This window comes from Ptychodera flava, chromosome 6, assembly GCF_041260155.1.
Source record: "Ptychodera flava strain L36383 chromosome 6, AS_Pfla_20210202, whole genome shotgun sequence".
Taxonomy (NCBI): domain Eukaryota; kingdom Metazoa; phylum Hemichordata; class Enteropneusta; family Ptychoderidae; genus Ptychodera; species Ptychodera flava.
Genome location: NC_091933.1, coordinates 6,316,412 through 6,337,918, shown reverse-complemented (window position 1 = coordinate 6,337,918; position 21,507 = coordinate 6,316,412). Strand labels below are relative to the sequence as shown.

The following is a 21,507-nucleotide window of genomic DNA, read 5'->3' as shown; positions in this document are numbered from 1 at the left end:
TCTGATTATTTGCAAAGCTCCATTGATTAAATCAAAGTTTGATTTGAAAAGAAATTCTCAAAGCCATTTCATTGACATTCTTTCAACTGGTCCAATCATTATACAGGACTTCAATCCCAGTCAATATATAAGAAATGAGGTTCAAATGTATGTAATCTGTAATAATCTTGATAGTCAGTGATGCCATCAAGTGTATCTAAGCTATGACTCATCGTTCTGACCCCTTACAAAGGCTAAGCTCCATCAATGTTCTGATTGTTTTATGATACAGATTTGTAAAAGTGTGTCATGTCACTCATTTCCAATTTTTTTTTTTCAAAACATGCACAATGAGCCAAGTAATCCCAGAGAACACATCTCGGATACATTTTGATAAAACATTTATTGCCACAAACGAGATGTCGCAGCAACTTTTCAGTGAGTGAACAAATCTGATCATAAAGAGAAATGGTGTCATTCAATGTTGACAACGCCCTTCGCCGTGTTTTCCCAATGATCAATAAAACATATCCGGATATTGGACATGGGATATTCCCGATCCGTGTCCCATTATTTTTTAGGAAAGGATTCAATTCCACTCATGGGCTAAGCACTCAAAGCCCTGTGATATCTTTTACAACCATAATGCATAATAAATGAATCCGTGGGAAGATAGATGTAATTCCAGAAACCCCTCTTTCGTACTGCTTCAGATATTGATCTTCATTCATTTTTCGTGACAGTACAGTTTTTGGGATTCTTCTTAATAAAGTACTTTTACCCATGTGGACTGAAGGATAATTCAGTGGTGTATTGAGTATAGCAATAAAATCCGTATGAGAATAATTGAGAAATTAGGGTGAGAACTTCAGGTAATGAGAAAACGTCTGATCGGGGATTCTATGGCCCAGGAGCATGCTCCTCACAAGATAGCTGGCGCTTCTTTCTTCAATCAATAATGATAACTGCTTTGTTTGTGAAAGCAATTTCCCAAGTACATTCTCATCAAGAGAATGGGGACTTTTTATCTTGAGACTTGTGCAATAAACTCATTTTGGAGCCGAGTCAATTTACGTTGGATCACTGATATTGTACAGTGTGTACTTGCACCGATCATGGTGAATGAATTGAGGTTTCGCCAATGCTTGCGTACACAGATGGACAGACCTGAGCCATCACTGGAGACCAGAGTAGTAAATACAAGTTACAAATTTCAGTCACCCAAATAGATTTTTTGTTCATGAACTTGGCTCTGCACTCACTGTTCAATGAAAAATGTTGTTCTTTCATCTTGGCAACTGTCACAAATATGGTAATTGATTGAAAAACTTTGCATTATTCACAAAATCAACCTGGACGTTATCTTCTCAGACTTTGATTAAGTTTGCAGGCCTAAAAGCCGATAACATATTTATGACAAAGTGTGGTTGGACTTTGCGTGAATAATTAATCAAAAACATTTACATGAACTGCAGTATTACCAATATCCTACAGCATGGCCTGATGGGAAGAATTACAAAATGGTGTGTTGTCATGGGGAAAGATGTTGGTGAAGTCAACATCAAGTTCATGATGCTTTTTTAAATAATCTAGCCAACCAAGAAGCATATCCAACCCAATGGGATCTGTTTAGGTCTAAAGGGTGTTGCTATGGCAACTGAGCTTTTTCATCACAGTCAATCCAATATGGCAGATTGCCAGACTAAATAATTCACCAATGCCTACTGAATATTAATACCAACAACTAAAACATAAATGTACACAAACAATACCTTACAGTCTTACCACCAAAATTATTCAATACCCAATCAAAAATATACGCACATCAACATAAACTATTACTTCAGGAAACTACATTCCAAATTCTGCCTCAGGTACTTTCGTTCATAATGATATTGCATCTCTCATGCTATGCTCTCTTTCCTTGAAGGTTGGGGTTTGAGGAGGTTGACCAAAATTGACAAGGTGGACTCTGATATTGAGTATCCATCCCATAATTTCCTATACTCAGTTGCATGCCTGGATGGCATCAAATAACGACAGCTAAAATGGACAATCTACACTCATCTAAATTTCAACTTTGCTGATGACTTCCTCTGTATCAGCTGTACAGAGAACACTGAACTCATCAATTCTACATTACAGGCGCTGTCTTGCCTGAAAATTCCACATCCACTCTCAGGTTAACATACCAACTGTAACAATCACTGAACAGACATGATCTGTATGCAAACACACTTTCTGTCTGTCCATGCCATCTTTGTCTCTCTCTCTGCCTCTGTCTCTCTGTGTATGTACCGGTATGTCTGTCTCTCTGTGTATGTATGTCTATCTCTCTGTGTATGTATGTCTGTCTCTCTTCGCCAGTGCATTTATCACTGTCAATCCATTTGCTTTTTCAAAGTTCAGGGATATTGTGTGAGTGTTTCTGACCGACAAAGTTACCTGTCAGCACCATTATTCATGTGCATGATTATGTCATCCATTATTTTCAACCCTTAGGCTCTGATGTATGGAGTAAATCAATCAAACAATATACTTCATACATTAATAGTAAGAATTCTAACGGAGAGTGCTGATGTTTGGAAGAACACTCAAAAGTTCATGCAAAAGTATCAATTTTACGCCAAAAATTACCTCCTTTATCATCAGTACATACTTCTGGTGACAGTTATTGTAACTTTCGCTGGGACCGATAGCAATTTTTTTAATGAAAGTGGAAAGTCATGTTCATAGGTGACACATTCTGCCCATACTAACGACATCACGAATGAAGCTTTGACAAAAATTGATTCAATTTAAATCACAACAGAAGAAAGCAGTGCACAAAGTCCCTCAGTAAACATGACACATTCACATGTTTCAAATTCAAGGCACACCATAAACACCTTTACCGTTTGGTAAATAATATCAAGATCAAGGTGGCTAGTTTGAAGTGTAAACCACTACAATAATCTACACTGCCCTTTCAAAAGTGTGAAGCATCATTAAAGGGCCAGTAATGCTAACTTTTGATAACTTTTTTAACCATTTTTGTTTTCCATGTCAACCATAAATCCTGGATTTACCCCCCCCCCCCCCCCCCCCCCCCCCCCCCCCCCCCCCCCCCCCCCCCCCCCCCCCCCCCCCCCCCCCCCCCCCCCCCAAGGCACGGTGATATACACAGAATTCAGCTTGTAAACTGAGCCGGTATATGTGTGTAAACTGCATTGTTATTGTTGAAAATGAATTCTGGTCCGAATTAGAATTATGCAAACAATAACAATGCATTTAACACGTATACAGTAGGCGATAGGTTGAGAAGCTAAATAGTAAGTAAACATTCTTTTGGGGGTGGAATAAGAAGTTGCAGTTGACATACAAAATAAAAATAACGAAAAAATCATCAAAAGTTAGCATTACTGGCCATTTAAACATCACTTGATATGATATGATATAATATGGAACCTTTTCAAGATAGACCAGTACACATAACAAAGGTAAAATATTAATTGTGTTGAGGTTACTATGATGTACCAGATGACATTTCAAACACTGTAACACAGCATACCCATAAACTCACCTGTACTTCTTTGTACCTGAACCCAAGCTTTCCGTCTGCATCTCTGTCAATTTCAATTCCTTTCGAAGGGTCATCCCAGACAATGAGGTGGGGCTCCTCCAGGGTGATGTCATAAAGTTCTTCAGGGTTTGACACTGTCTTCTGCATGGGAGGACGATGCAGAGCAGCGGACCTTGTTGGTGAATTCTGATAGGTTGGCATTGTGGGCAAACTCTGCGATGAATGACTTGGACTGCTGGTGCTGTTTGCAAATTGTTTTCCGTGGCGTCTTGATACCCTCCCACTCACTTCTCTGTCTCCAGGATCTGAACTTTCTGTCAATTTATAGATCCCAGAAAATGGTTGCCTGTGTCTGTCCCTTTTGACATGGTGACCCAGACTTTCAGACGCGTCCCCGGATCCTTTTCTCTGGACAGACACAACCGCCGATTCCGTTATCTGTTCTGACTTTGGCTGTTCCGAATCGGACATGCTTTTCAGCGACACAGAGTGCTCACTCTCACTAGATTTGCAGTGTTCTGACTTTGCCTTGATCATTTTGGACACTTGATTATCCAAGGAATTTCTGCCATCAAAAAATTTAATTGATGTCCCCCTTTCATGGGCATCATTAGGCGCCGCGTCATCCACAATGTTGTCTTTTAACCTCAGAGGGTAGCTAACGTGTAGGTCCATTGCCCCATCTCTGTAACTGGTCAGGGCTTTCAGCACCTCTTCCTGGTTCATGCGGGTGATGTCCACACCGTTGCCGGCCACAATCCGGTACCCTGCATTAAGCTTCTCTCGTCTCTGCTCTGAACATGTCTCTCTGACTTGTGTGATGAGTGTGTAGCTCTCCTCAGGGTTGAGTCGTCCCTGGTAAAAGAAAACAATGCGAACATTTGCTTTTTATAGAAATGCTGACCTTACAGCATGTACTAAGGCTCACAATTATTTCCACAGCAATGCAGAAAGTACGGTACATAGAAGCTAATGTGCAGCCTTTCTATTGCTGTGACAGGGTTTGATTCTAACCACTGCAGTGGTAAACACCGCACTTGGTCCAAATCAGCAACACCACATCTAAGAATGCCGACAGAGGGAACCCCTGAATAATCTGGAAACTCTGGTTTGATTTTTCTCGTCTCCAGTGAGACCAATGTCTTATGAATTATTCATTGCTCGCAGACTCTGTCAGTTTCCATCACACACACACTTAAAGGTCTCCTACCTAGGGTGATAATGACTGACAAAATCTAAACATAGAATCATACAAAAGTGGGTAGGTGGTGTTGACTTTAGCATGCTATAGATTAAAAATCTCCCTGTATGGTCTTTATGTTTTTCATATAATAATAATAATAATATTTTTTATTGCTTGCTTGTAAATATAGGATTTACATCACATTTGTGGTAATAAAAGTGTGATACAAAAATAAGTTAAATTTTTCTTCAATATAGATAAAGTATTACAGTATAATAATAGTAGCTAATATACGCAGGCCCTATGAAACAGACAAGTTGTCTGTCATGAGTGGCTGATTTATAACAGTTACAACAGAAGTAGAAAAAAAATCTGTCAATGTACCGGTAAGTGCAATGGCTTAACTTGAATGACAGCTAGTGCAGTTTTTATGAGGGGGATACGCATGTACAGAAGATGGGAAATGCTCTATCTAAAGTTTCCATGCATAAGCAAGGGGGAGGGGGAGGAGGGTGGTTTGCCTGTCTTATGAGCTATAAAAACATAACCCGACATGAGCCGTTACAAGCAGTGAAAATGCAGGTAAAGATTGTATACATGGCGAGTAGCAACACACTGTCGTCATGGCAACAACCAAATGCATCCAAAGTCTACATCTATAATGGAGCAGTTTGAATGTTCTGGGTTGTACATGTACATATATGCATGATGCATTGATGGCCATGAGATCCTCCAAGGCACACAATAATGCGGAATGGAAGAAAATTTCCCCAGCATATCAAAGCAAGTACATTATATGCATGTTAAAAGTTAACTGCTTTCTGTAAACACTTTAAAACGAAAGTAAGAATGAACCATGAACATAGCAATTAAAGACCGACATTCAGAAAGGTGAAAAGTCCTTGGCCAAAAATAATTCAAAAAGACAATATACAATAGCTTGTTAATGTTAATATGGATGATTCCATTCCATTTCAATGTCGAAATTAACCAACACATGATTTCACAAGCAAGCATCATGGAGGACTTTTACTTGTACTCACTCCTTTTTCTGTACTTCTTGCATGTTTTCAAAGAAGCGACAATTGAATTGTGTTGCATTTATAAATATGTAAATAATTTCTTGAGCTCACATGAGACAAAAATGTTCACTGAAAACCTTGCATGGCTGCTGATACGGTTTAAGCTGCACTGACTACCGGTATATCATATCACATTGGTGACTCATAAGACAATACAGAGTAGTACAAGTGCTTAACTGAAAAGTGACATCTTTAGCTGTATAAGCCCCCAGTACACATCAGGTTGTGGAAGAGAAATACCCTTCTAGTGATAAACAAGACCAATACACCATCTGTGACATCCTGGCTCAATCTCCGTTTTGAAAATCACCGACATAATCTTATCAGTGGGAAGAATCGTTCAATTTTTTTTTCTTTTGGTTCAAACAGTACGTTGAGTTTCTCTGATACAGAATAGCTTTCAATTCACTCAGATTTTAAAGCTGACATAAACTCATTCTTTTATCACTTTTTATCTCACTGATGAGCACATTTTGGCAAAAAAGACTGAATTCATTCCAGAGAGAAAACTGTATTGTTTATATCATTTCAAGCAGTCTTGTCTGATTGAAATTTAATGTGAACAAGTCATCGTTGATGACACAGTCCCCACTTGTTAATGGGTACTTTGATTACAGGTCCTCAGAGAGGATAAAGTCCTCTTCATTAATTAGGTCTGTGATAAAAATACTTTGATACAGATGGCGCTCAATGGCCAAGAATGAGTTCCATGGTGATGAAAACATAAAACCCATGAAGGCCACCATCCTAAAGTTCAGAAAATGAGTCAACTAGAAATTAATCAACAGGATGTTGCAAAACATTTTTGCATACAATTCTAGCACTTGACAGATTATCACTGGTACCATATTTCATAAAGTTTGATGCAGTATTTACAACACTCTGAGATCAACTTCTGTACCAAGTTTCATCACATTTGATGTTGTATTAATTTGTGGCTATATCACCCTAACTAGGAAAGTTCATTACTTATGCAATTACAAATTAATTAAAATGACACTGATAAATGTCTTTTTCAATGTTAAAGCAATGTGAGCTTAACATCAGTTAACATCTGTATAAAGTTTCATGAATTTGATGCAGTCCGTATTTCTTGACATATCAGCCTACTTATGAAACTTCAATAATTGACATGTTACTGCTACATGACGTGAAACAAATTGACGAGCATATGTATGAAATAGGTCAATGTCCTTGTACCAACTTTGAATGATACTGGTGGAAATATGTCTGAGTTATGGCTCTGTACATTTGAAAATTGTAACAAAATCACCGCCATGCAGCGATATTTGATCTTACTGTTTAAAAAATCAACATGTATATGTATGACGTAAGTCAATGTACATGTACCAACTTTGAATCAGATCAGTTGAAACTTGCCAGAGTTATGGGTCTCGACATGAAACAACCATAACAAAATTGCTACCATGTGGCCATATTGGACCATCTCGTGAAACCAATCGACATACATATGTATAAATAAGTCAATGTCCTTGTACCAACTTTGAATAAATTTGCTTGATACATGTCTGAGTTATGGTTTCGGACATGAAAAAATCGGGAAAAAAATGGCCACACGGTGGCCATATTGGATTGTATCATTAAACAAATCAATGTGCATATGTATGACATAGGTCAATGTCCTTGTACAATGAATAAAATCGGTGAATAAAATTAGTTGAGACATGCCCAAGTTTTGGTTAAGGACACAAAAAAATTGTAACAAAATGGCTGCCATGCAGCCATATTGGATCATATCATGAAACAAAATGACATACATAAGTATAACATAGGTTAATGTCCTTGTATCAACTTTAAATAAAATCGGTTGAGATATGCCTGAGAGTATTACGGCTCTGTACATGAAATAATAGTAACAAAATGGCCGCAACGCAGCCATATTGGATCGCATCACATAACAAATCGACGTACATATGTATGACATAGGTCAATGTCCTTGTACCAACTTTGAATAAAATGGTGGAAACATGTTTGAGTTATGGCTCTGTATATGAAAAAATTGTAATAAAATGGCCACACAGAAGCCATATTGGATCGTATCACAAAACAAATTGACGTGCATATCTATGACATTATTCAATGTCCTTGTACCAACTTTGAATAAAATCGGTTGAAACATGTCTGAGTTATGGCTCTGTATATGAAAAAAATCGTAATAAAATGGCCGCCTGGCGGCCATATTGGGTTGTATCACAAAACAAATTGACGTACATATCTATGACATTGGTCAATGTCCTTGTACCATTTTTGAATAAAATCGGTTGAAACATGTCTGAGTTATGGCTCTGTACATGAAAAAATCTTAATAAAATGGCCGCCTGGCGGCCATATTGGATCGTATCACATAACAAATTGACGTGCATATCTATGACATCAGTCAATGTACTTGTACCAACTTTGAATAAAATTGGTTGAAACATGTCTGAGTTATGGCTCTGTACATGAAAAAATTGTAATAAAATGGCCGCCTGGCGGCCATATTGGATCGTATCATAAAACAAATTGACGTGCATATCTATGACATTGGTCAATGTCCTTGTACCAACTTTGAATAAAATCGGTTGAAACATGTCTGAGTTATGGCTCTGTACATGAAAAAATTGTAATAAAATGGCCGCCTGGCGGCCATATTGGATCGTATCACAAAACAAATCAACGTGCATCTGTATGACATATGAAGTAATCCTTGTACCAAGTTTGAATGAAATCGCTTCTTGCATCTCTGAGATATCTGCGTGAACGGACGGACGGACGGACGCACGCACGCACACACGCACGCACGCACGCACGCACGCACGGACATGACCAAACCTATAAGTCCCCCCGGACGGTGTCTGTGGGGACTAACTAGGCAGTGAATATGAATCGTTGAAAAAAAAATATAAGATCAAACTATTATTCTGAAAAGGTTGGCCTTGCTTGTAATTATGGTGATTACAGTTTAACTGTCTGACCTTACTATGAGATCATTTTCTAGATGCCAATAACCTGCCATGATACGTTTCTTTTGCAGATCCATCTTGTATAGTTATACAGTTTCACTGTTTGTATTTTTTTAGAGTTATGTGTGATAATGTCATTCATTGCATTATGTGCTGTTAAGGTAGAATACACTTCTGGGAAGGATATTTGGATCCACTCTCACACTTTTGCCATGTTCTTTCAGTCTACAAATTGTGGGGGGTTCATTTTCAAAGCTTGTGGAGTATATTAAGTTTTCACCGATTAGTTTTCTGAAAATCTGGAATTTTATTTTCTCCTATAGAGATAACACAGTGATGGTGGCACATTTTGAACTCAAATATAGGTAATTGGTTTTTGATTTTTATACTTGATTTTAAAAGTTTGCTTGAGGGAAGTTTGAGCAAAAGATTGTTGTTCATTTTCAAGCTGCGAAGTACATTAAAATGACATACCACACATTGGAATACAGGACATGTAGTGGCACACTGCGAGTTTAGCAGTGTTTTGAAAAGCACCATTTTTGAGTCGTATGTGAGGAAGTTACAGTCTAGAAAATATGTTAAAGATGATGTTGTGATCTATGTTTACTAATTTGCCCTCTACTGGCAAAAGAACAGTTAATGGTACACTGTATAATAATAGTTTCTGTTCATAAGAGCGGAACCATTGATATATTTGTATAAAAACTTAACAGTATAATAATTCTTGTTTCATAATAGCAGCAATAATAAAATAATATTTTATGTCAGTTTGCTTCTAAAATTTGATGGTTCGAATTTCTGATTTGAAATTTCTTTACAGTTGAATTGATGATAAAGATTTGACACTTTAGTTTTGATGCATAAAAAGAGAGAAAGTTTCAAGAGCCAGAAGCTATAACTTTTGATGATTTTTCTTACTATTTTTTGTATGTAAATTGTAACTTCTTGTTCTACTGCCTAAAGCATAAACCACCAACTATTTAGCTTGTCAACGCAGCGCCTACATGTACATGTAAAATGCACTCAGTCATTGTTGACATTGGAATTCTAATCCAGACTAGCGATCACTTGTCAACAATTAACATGTAGTTTGCACATGTAAAGGCTTGGTTGACAAGTTCCACTGCATCTCAAACATGCTTTGGGTAGCAGAAGAGTGGAATAAGAAACTATATTTGACATTAAAAGCAAAAATAGTGAAGCAACTATCAACAGTTACAGCAACTGGCCTTCTAGATATTGTGTGTTGAATATCAACACATCTACCATATACAACCACGGTGTACCGGTAATCAACATGAAAATGACTACAGGTAGGTGTCTGTCTGTTTCTTCTGCTGTAAACTGCCAACTACTATGCAGTGACCTGATTGACCCTTTCACTAAAACCTGTACATTGATGTACACATACACGGAATGTTATGGATAAATTAAAGTTCATATTTGTGCATATTTTTCCCCTGTAAACCAGACTTTGGGCCTACGTTTAATTACCTGAAAAAGCCATGAGTACAAAAACTCTAGCTATATGCTTATCAAAATACGGTAAGAATGCATGAAGAGAATAATTTGTGCTAACTGGTAGTTCACACCTATTCCTAACCTGAAGGCATTCTGTTTTGAAACAAATCAGTGCAAGGTATGGTATTTCTTGTTCGTCTCTGCGATGTGATTGGTGATTTTGGAAAGAAAAAGGCACTGAAATTTCACGGCAGTTTTTATTGGATAAAATCTCGCAGAATTGGCTTTACTTTTCCCGAAGCACATGTGATAAAAGACCAGATATACTTTTTTACATACCGGTATCTTCATCACACAGCTGTGGGCCATGCCCCGGTCAGGACCCTTTCTCCTGATACAACTTTGTCAACAAAAGCCCTATCCGGTCCACACTGCCTAGCCTTTTAATGTCAATAGAAGGTCAGACTTCAATTCATTCTGTCAAATACTGATATATGTACATATAATGGGGGCTTGCAAACTGTATTAAGAATTCAAACATGGGGCGATCAATCATGCTTTGGTAATCTATTAGATTGCTCGAGATATAACCACCTAAAAATATTACACCAAGCTGTATCAGCAAGTGATGGCCTGTTTGATAGATCTCTGACCCAAATCAAACAGAACTATGGACATTATTCACATCTGGTTACGTTATTTGCGGTTGCCAAAATGCAAATGTGAATCAGTGGTGAGATACCATGCCGATCCAGCCTGCAAAATTTGATTTGATTCTACTAATTAATCTCTTACCATGAAAACCAGTCAGTAGCAATCAATTACACAGAGTATTATCCTCATTGAGAAATTATACACATACAGAAAAGTTTTGTCAAGTAAAAATGATCTGTTTAGCTATCTGTCTATCAACATTTTTAAAAAAGTGCAATACTGGCCATGGCTACAATCAGTATGACCAACTCATTGACAATACCGGTAGATTTAACATTTTGACTGTACCTGACAATGTCAATTTAGACACCCTGTCAAAATCCACCATGTCTGAAGACAATTTGCACTGATGGAAAGGTATAATCACAGATAAGAACTTAAATATGAGGACAACAGCATTGTCATCACCACCACATAACTTCCACTGACATCATATCACCATCAACACAGACTTTATTCACATCTTTGTTCACTGTCTAAGACAGTGAACAAGTCTGTGTTGATGGTGATATGATGTCAGTGGAAGTTATGTGGGGGTGATGACAATGCTGTTGTCGTCATATTTAAGTTCTTATCTGTGATTATACCTTTCCATCTAAGTTTATATCATTACCATCATCATCATCATCATCATCTTCATCAACATCATCATCATCATCATCATTAAGTCATCAACCCCTTCCCCGACCACTGTAATCACTAATGTGATAATATTATCTAGATCTATGTCATTTTTTGTAGAAAGTACAAAAAAGCCTATAAAAGGGCAATATTTTCACGTTTTTCAAGTGGATTACACATCCTGACAGATACAGGGTTACTTGTACAGATGATTTGAATACATACTCTGCGATGGTTTTCAGATTGAAGTGTGGGGAGCAGGTGTACGGCAGCAAAACTTTGCCGACCAAAAACTGCTAACCTTGTCAGCGTTTCATGGCAATATAATTTGTGAGTACTTGATGACTTTTTCATGGAACAGACAACACAACAGTAATCAGTTTTCGCTTCTTTGCTACATTAAAAGGTCCTTATATACCATTTGAGAAGTTCTATTGTAAGTACTTTTCAGGCAAACAGGATTATCATTGATTCGAATTCCAATTTCAACATTTCTCTCGTCGTTTTATTATCAAATCATCCCTACCAATTCATACAGAACTCTGAAATAATTAATAATTGTAGTCTGATGACAATTCAAGATTAATGGAAATATTATTACACCTACATAATAATAGCCCTTTGGTAATTGCTTGATAGTATTAAAAGTGAAATACACATACCTGCATTGTTCTCACTTTAACTCCTAGATTGTCTTCATCGTTCTTCACCAACTTCACAGGGTATGGATCACACCAGACAAAGTACTCCGGGCTCTGACGAATACTGCCAAATAGTTGTTCTTCCATCTTCATCCCCTCTGTGAGTCACCATAAAATCATAGCGAGGATACGGTCTGACGCACCAAAAAGTAAAATAGAGTTAGCGTATTAGATGAAGTCATAGCAGCTGAGTAGCAGAAAGATGAAGGATGCTGTGTTTGTGTGAGAATGAGTGTGTGTGGGAGAGACAATAATCTGGCGCTTGGCCGAGGAGTCTATTAGATGAAATCACCACTTTACCTTGAAGTCAAAAAACATTTATAGGAGTTGTGATGGTGAGTGGGAGAAAGATCAATGCATGCTGTTTGATTTTTACGGTGTACAGACACTCTTGAATAGACAGTCTCCCACGCAGAAAATAAAAAGGAAAATGTGAAAGATCATTGAAAAATGCACAACAGTTCAGTTCTACAGAGTCTAGGAATTATGATCAAAGTTACTGCTGCAGCATCTGATGCCATAACAATTCATACAGTGTAAGAAGTTCACCTGCAGATCCGAAGATGTTATGATGCGGCCAATTTCACATCTAACTGGATGTGGCACTCATGAGTAATTGCGACGGCACCAGGCTCCTTTCCTAGAGATTTCCCTCCCACCGGGGGAAATGTCGGCAGTCTCAGGACATTGCCTCTCACAGACTTTGAAAGTAAATCTGTCATGTGACTCATGTTGGACTATCCAAGTGTGGCGATAAATGGTCTGTGTTAAATCTAATGTAATTCTAAGATTGAATTTCCTTTTGGCAATTATGCCTGCTTCACCTGCTTTTGCACAAACTTCGGTTGTTTTTTATCACGGCAGAGTAATTTTGATTACTGAAGGTGGACAGACAGCGAAGGTCTGACGCAAGAACCATGATGCGAGTAAATTTGATTTAGATATTTCTGAGATCATTATAGCTGGTAAGATCCAGGGTGAACGATTATAAATCCTATTTGGCATTGTGACACCACATGCCACTGCAGTAAGTGTGATTCAGCTCATTGACTTGCAATCTGAAGGTAAAATTATTTCTCACACAAATCTAGAAAACCAATGTTTTTAAATTACACCCTGTCAGACAAAAATTACCCAAACTCAGGAGTTGTTTATGCTTTTCTTACAAATTAAGCTGCCTTAAAGTCGTCTGTCACGACCAGCAATCAAAACGATCACAACCCGTCCATGACCTTCTGCCGACAAGCCTTAAGAAGACATAAATTTTTATGATAGGGTACAAGAGATACAATAAAAGTGAAGTCAATTTGCATCAGCTTTGATGTAAAATTGTTGTGTGTTAATTCCCTAACCATAATGAAGAAACTGCACTACTAGAGGTCGGTGACACATAAACAACACATATTTACATTGCATTATCAATACAGAACATGGGACTGCATTCTGTGAATTTTCAGTTTGCTGTTCAAAAATTCAAATTACTGCCATTACACTAATAATTTCAGCACGTACAATATACCGGTAATATGGCCTAGTTTTTTATTATCTGTACTTAATTTCATGTTTTCATTCACATGTTTGATTTTACTTCCTTTCAACATTTCTAGAGAAATGCTTCCTCCTTGAAATTTTCAATGCAATTAAAAGTCACAGTCATTTGGATTCACAAAATTGTTCAGGAACTTTTCTGATCTGTTGCTTTTCTGGACTCAATTTGAAGACGGTGGAGTACACGGTGTTTTTATTGTCTTGTTTTTGTGAAAATCAGAATTTTAATTCTCTCACAGATTTAACAAACAAAACATGTATACATATACAGCAGCCATTTTGATTTTCAAATATTAATAAATTTTAGGTATAAATTTGTCTATTATCACTTATCCCAAAATTAATCAAGTCATTACCCTTGATTTTTCTTCTTCAAATAGAGAACGGTTTTAACTGCCCTTGGGGTAAAAGTTTGAACAAAACTCTAAAACTTTCTTGAACATACGTCAAATCTTCTATCTTAATACTGAGAGCATCGCTCGTAAAATGCTCGTTTTATAATGACTTTATGCCATTAAAGAATGTAGCAATAATAAATCATAGACTCAAAAATACAAGTTAATTATATAACGATGATCATATCGACGAGGAGGAAGCTGAACCCCCTATTATAAAATCAGGCACACATGTACTGTAATTACCTTGTGACCATTGTGTAGGAAATACTAGAGTTCATTTCCCGGGTCATGACAGGTCATAGGTCATTTTAATTTCATTTTATCTGGGTAATACACCTTTGAAACTTGTAAACTGGCACAATTGACGACTGTGGAAGAGTTGAGGAAATGTGTGCTAGTGATGAATATAGAAATTCACAGTGATATAGAGACATCAAAATTCAAAACATTTGTCACACTGTGAGTGTGACTGTGGGGCAATTGACAATTTTATACCCATACTGTATTGGTGTTTAGCAAAGTGCCTTATGCAAATGTACATATTGAAATGAGGACATTTCCAAGAACTTGGATTTTGCTTGGAACATTTGGCATGTAGCTGTCACAAAGATTGACACATACAAGTGCTTCTGCTGAGGCCTGTAAAAGACATGCATTTTAATAGCATGTGTTTCCTGGGAAAAAAGCAAGTAGACTGTGATGGGAATACCAAGTAACAACTACAAAAACATATCATACATACATTTAACAATTTTTCATTGATTGTCAGCATGTTCAGGCAGCAAGACTCTCACACACACACACAGTCTACATTCTTACATGATGGTATATTGCCCCATAAACACTAATCAAAATCAAAGATTTGGTCATTGGATAATGACCAAATTACTTAATATGCCAAACCTTATCGCAGACAAAATCATACGGTGAGCAATTTAATGCAAGCTCACGCTGGCAAAAAGATTAGAATGTCTGGTACTAAGTATTTGCTCCAATGTCCATTAAGATTTAATGTTGGTAATTAGATATGCAAGAAGACACCTCCAGCTCAATTTTGTTTATCTAAACAGGGACTCAGAAATGTTCTGTCCTTTATCTTTACAGATTCTGCACAATTACATTAAAATTTTCATATCTTGTATTTGCAAAGGCACTGCATATAATGTAAAAGGTATGCTTTTCAGAGATGCTTAAATAATTCAGAATCACTGGTACAATCATGGATACCGCAGCTGACGCAACGAGACGGCATATCTCAAAACTATAAACTGATAGATTTCTATACAGCCAAGTCTGCTGAGTTTTATTGCATTATGATTCATTCAAAACCATTTGCACTACTGTTTGATACGGGACAAAATAAACTGTGTGACCTTTAAATAAAATATCAGACTTTTCGCTCATAAAAGACACATAGTTATGTACTCCTTTTTGTGCAGCTTTCCTATTGAAGATATGAGAACGTAATAGACTTTGGGAAAATTATCTTTCACAATGCACATCATCTGATTAATCTTCCACTTTCAAAAGGAAAGATCTTCTCATAGATGAACACACAACAAAAACCAGAGCCTGATTATCCATCAAAATTACTTTCAACAGAAAATGAAATGTGGCTCTACCGGTATAAATGCACATGCACCTAATTATTACAGCATTTTAGTGAACACATGCACACACGTGTACATGTATTTGACAATGTGTGTTTGCAAGCACAGACATTTTTCTTGCAGTTCTACCATACTCATCACAATGAGCAATACAATATGAGTGTGACAAAAGTTAACGATTCATAAACTAGGTATTGTCGATGTCTTAGGTTATGTTCATAACTATTATACCGGTATTTACACACTGTACAGTACCGGTATGCAGCATAAAGTTCTAATATGTGAATTGTGTACTGCCCTTAATAGAGTGCAGATCGAATATTTTGGAACAAAAATGTGACATTACCTACAAATTGTAGTTTGGCGTTTTAAACCTTAGTTGTAGAACAAGCTTTGAAATAACTTCAACAGCACTGTTGCCTTCCAGTATCGGCGTATTAATGTATCTGTGTGGTATAGAGTTTTCATGTATAGCACTGGACAAAACATGGGAATCAATCATCTAGTGGATCATTTCATTCTTTAATAGGGGTGTCGGGTTTCCACTTTGCAGTAATAGCAGCTCTACTGTGGTGCACTGAGTTTTGTTTTCAATAAATACTCCCTAGAAAACTGATCATTACAAGTGGTTTTGATTGGATTGAAGTGGTGATGTACCAATTTGAAAGATTTGTTTTTGTTTTGTTTTTAACTGAATATGAAATGTACTGTCTCTCAATGGGGAAAGCTACATGTATGCTACAAAACACTTATATGCAAAAGATTTTAGCCTGAGGATAAGAAGATGCATGTAACAGACTGAGAGATTTCACTGCTTCCAAAGTGTCTACAACGTTGTTGTTCACAACCACACGATCCACATTTGAACAATTTATCATCATTTATAATTCTGATGGAAAAATAACAGAGAGAAAACAAGTACAAACACAATTATTTGTTGGAGACACTTTACAAATATCGCAAAAAAACAACAAAAAATGACTATTCTAAAATTTTTCTTTCTTGACAGAAGAATTATGAATCTTTCGTCTGTATCAATGACAATAAAAGTTTTTGACAAGCTTGAGGATGCTTTAAATATTTAAAACATGGGGTCACAGCTGACAGAATGTATGCATTGGGATCTTGATATGAATGTTATTAAAACCATGATACTAGAGTTGAAACAAGTAAAACAAGTCACTGCTGATGACACAGTCCCTGCTCGCATTATTAATTGAAATGCACATGCTCACTACAATGCAATGACTGTGTGCCAAGTTTGAATGAAATCTGTTCAAGGACAGTTGAATTATGGTTCAAAAACATGTAAAAACCTAACAAAATGGCTGCCAGGTGACCATATTGGATTGTATTGCAAAATAAATTTACATGCATATGTATGCCATAGTACTTTATCCTTGCACACAGTTTGAAAAAAATCGGCTCGGGATAACAGAGAAATGGCCGCTGATGGACAGATGGAGGGACAGACAGACAGAACCCAATTTATAAGTCCCCGCCAGACTGTGTCCATGGGAACCTAAATTACTACTTCTAAATGTAAAGAGAAATGTTTCTCACAATATCTTGCATCTTGATTTGATCTGTACTAAGATAAAGATATGACCAGACTTTCACTCGGCTTTGTCTTCATTCAGATAATGGCTGCTCTGTTTTCATACCATTAATGCAGAGTTACATGTAATCCATATAAAAGTGCAGGAATGAATATCATTTTCATTGATAGATGACATTCAAATCACACCTCACTGACTTCAAAGAGTCTTCAAATTGAAAATTGCACAACAGACACGTCAAGGAGACAATAAAAGATTACTCTGTAGAGTAATTAGGATATTAATCATGACATATCTTCTATAATTCTCTTGTGGACAGCAGCGCTCCACATCAAAGTAAACATTTACCATATCATGTCAGTACTGCCACACTTTACATGGCAAGAAATACTGACATTTTGCTCTCACGGCATTATTTGCGATTCAGATATACCTGAGCAGTTTTGAAAGTTGCTGCTCGCCGGTAAATTCTGTTCTTAAGACTGTTCATCTGATAAACTGATCTCTACATTTCCATATATCGGCACTGAGTCTATTAGCAATCAATATCTTGTCGTTATCGTGGCCGAGTGCTGTACCAAGGCCAAAAGCGAGTAAAATGGCATAATGGAGAGGCAATTAAACACGAAAATCAATGCAAATCAATAAAAGTTAAGTTTTGAGACTTTTTTGGAGTTCTGTGGACACATGAGGACTGCAAAAATGCAGCATGTTAATGCCAGATCCACACAGTCACAGTTACTTGCTATAAGGTTGTTTGTATTTTCAATGCTGGGTTCCCATATAATATCTATCACCTCATTCTAGGAATCACTATAAAAATCAAATGTCCAGCTGGCCATGGTACTTTTGATAATTCTTTTCACACAGTGCCCTAGGTTGACCTGAGGTAATAAAGATTGTTTGATTATAGCATGGCGTCATAGGACACAGAAACTCAGAAGAATTTTCTTTTTGAGCTTTTGCATATTGTAGTAGAGGAAGCTCACAGTACCTTACTGTATTTGCATGCACATTGGATAATAATAAAGTTAAAAAGATTAGGGTGATAGAGTAAACTATGCCCTGAATGGACTCACATCTTTGAAATGACATCTTTTAAAATTTCCTCATTTCATCTTGTCTGACTGTGATACCAGAAAGGTAAAGATATTTCTATTTGAACCTGTATGCAAAGAAGAATTTTTGAACTAACTTGAATGTGGGGGTTTTTAGCTTCATTTGAATTTTCTCACTCCCTGTGGGAGCTCATTACTCGACCTGGATGACAACACTGTATCAGGGTCATAACCCCCTGGACAGTTACTACAAGAATGTTTCCCACCAACCAACTGGCACTATGGTCCTGGTACAATACGGTACATGTGGAAGATGATCGGGGGTTACCATCCTGGACCCAACAACATTCCTACTCATGGTGCCCTGGTAAAATATAGAGATACATCCAATACCAAAACATGCAAAACCACAGTTTAAACACCATGTCTAGGACGTCAGCCATGTCAATTCTAACATGCTCAAAATTGACTTATTTTCACTGTCTTTAAGTATGTCAGCAATAAATGAACTAAAATTTTTCAAAGAAAACATGTAAACAGGGCAAAGTGTCATGAACAAATGAATATTGCCAGCAATGATAGCAAAAGTGCATGAGTTCAATCAGTCGAAATCATCATGAATTACTACATCTCATCATGTTTAGAAAACTGTACAATCACATGCAAATTTTTTACGATGACAATAATTTTACGCATAAATTAAACTTTTAAATTGTCTACATGAATGTCTACCCATTAAGAGCTAAAACAAAACATACATGTAGTCTTCTGTAACACTATCAGTTGACCAGTGGCAAAAAAAAACTATACCGACATCTATCTATTTGATAATTTACACATTACATGATGAATTTAATGTTTTGGGAATCAAAGCTATTTCCTTGGATGCAGTCACCGTTTGAAGTACAGCTTCCCTCTGCTACTCATCAACGTAACCTGTGATGCATTTTTTACACCAATCTTAATTAGTGTACATGTATGTGTGTTTTGTTCATGGCAGCTGTATTCATAGATAGAGTTTACCGCCGTGCTTTAATAATATCCTTACAGCTTATATAATATCTATTTGACCTGTCTGTGTATGGTTTTGAAAGGCCTGGGGAACACCAGCGACAAACTCTTCTACATCACTTTAGTGACATCTCCAAGGTGATATGCAAATGAAAAGTGAAGTCTACTTTCATCATGGTTCAGAATGGCACAGATTTCACTGCTCCTCAGTAAAAGTGAACGATACAGATGAATGGATCGATGAGAATTCCAGGAATGCGAAAAAAGAAGCGCGCCAGGGTAAAATCCCGGCAAATAGGTTGACTGATTGAAAAGAGGGAATGGATTGATGGATGGATTCGTTGAATGGCTAGGTAGACGGATCAGTATTGGGCTTGGGAATGGATAAATAGATAGATGAGGATTTTGATCAATTAGAGAAATGAAGCTGTTAGAAAAACAGGTCTGAAAGTGATGACAAATTGTTGACATGCAAAGCTCCATACATGTATTATAAATACACATATGCACTCTTGTACACACAGATACACGATTTCAGACAGCCAGGATTGATCAGTTCAAAATGCTGCACACACACATTCATGAGAAGGAAAATGTCTGTTCAAGTCACAGTGAGTGCAAAACTCTTAGCACACAATTGAACAAATATTACCAATCCCAACTTCGCTTACAAACACATCTCATGTTGTATACATACTAAGTGATAACTTCTGAACTGAAATACGATTCAAATCCCCTAAAATCCTTGTGAGAGATATTTGCAGTCTTGAATATTAGAGTTTTGAATTACTTTCCATCGTAAAATTGCAACAATTACAAATAATGTATTTGACTAGATGATTTCCAAGCCATTATGGAAACACAACCCCCTCATGCTATTGATATTATTCTCTGCAGTAACTGACGCACACCTAGATAAACTGGAAAGATGCACGCCTAGGAAAATATTCATCAGTACAGTGTACAGATCTTGTGGCGAACTAAAATCTACAGTTACTGGGAATGCTAAATAATTTAAGACTAATTTCTCAAAGATAGGTATCTAGTTACTGCCTTTGTGATCTGTCGACAAATCTTTGCTATTAATTTTTGATTACAAGCTAATACCCGTTCTCAGATGGGATATGTTGCCATGGTTACCACATTGGCAACTTTTCCATCTGTGACAAAGAAGAGAATGAAGCCTCAGAATCTATCAGATGGTACATGTACAAAAAGATAATCGGCAACAGCTAAAAGTTGTCACAAAGAGGGTGGTCCATTTTTTTAATTCTAATTTTTTTCACAAAACTTGTAATGTTCTTTGTCAAGAAAATGTGTACAAGCTCTTCAAAAAGCTCGGATGAAATATCTGTCACAATTAAGTGTCGTTTAAGCTTTATACACTGATACATATATAAAATAAATAAAATATCAATATAAAAGAACAACAAAGCCAATGATGTGACTTCATGATGCATATTCTCTGCAGAAACTTCTGCAAGTTTGGATTTGCACAACTGGTTGAAAGCATACGTCAGACAGATGTATATGTACGGTACACATAACATCACCTTATACAATTACAGCACTGTCAAAGTGATGCATGCACAGCACAGTCTGTGTACACAGCATTGACACAGTGCCAGTCAGTTCACTGACTACACTGTACAGTGGCTTTGACAAAACACTCTATACTTTATAAGTTCATTTTAAAATGGTGACATACTTGTTCCTCAGAATAGTTTTAGAACTAGAAGCAGGGCAGGTGTAACATGGAAGTAAACCAAAAGTATTTGTTCAAGTATACAAATGTAATGTCATAGTGACTTGACCTGTAGACAAATAACACTTTACGTTTTGGAGAAAAAATGTTAAAAACTGACTGCTTTGAAGTGTAATTAAAGCTAAATGTTTACCAATGAAAAATGTGCTTCAATTTTTAAATACATAAATATGAAGTCAAAATGGAAATATCTTTTATAACCTACACCTAGTTTTGTTTTGCTAGACGTTTGTTCTTTTACCCAAAACATCTCACAAAATGTTGCAATAATTCCAGTTCACAGACATAT

The 21,507-nt window shown here is 36.8% G+C and overlaps 1 protein-coding gene across 6 annotated transcripts in view; it reads right to left on the bottom strand.

Moving 5' to 3' along the window:
* Positions 1–21,507, bottom strand: part of LOC139134727 (uncharacterized) — an 86,217-nt gene that overhangs the window by 23,782 nt on the left and 40,928 nt on the right. For all 6 annotated transcript variants that reach the window (XM_070701709.1, XM_070701708.1, XM_070701711.1 and 3 more), the window contains 2 exons: positions 12,231–12,403; positions 3,542–4,396 (listed from right to left, as the gene is read on the bottom strand). In XM_070701709.1, coding sequence (XP_070557810.1) covers positions 3,542–4,396; positions 12,231–12,362 — 987 coding nt within the window. In that variant the 5' untranslated portion in view covers positions 12,363–12,403. The remainder of the gene's footprint in view (positions 1–3,541; positions 4,397–12,230; positions 12,404–21,507) is intronic.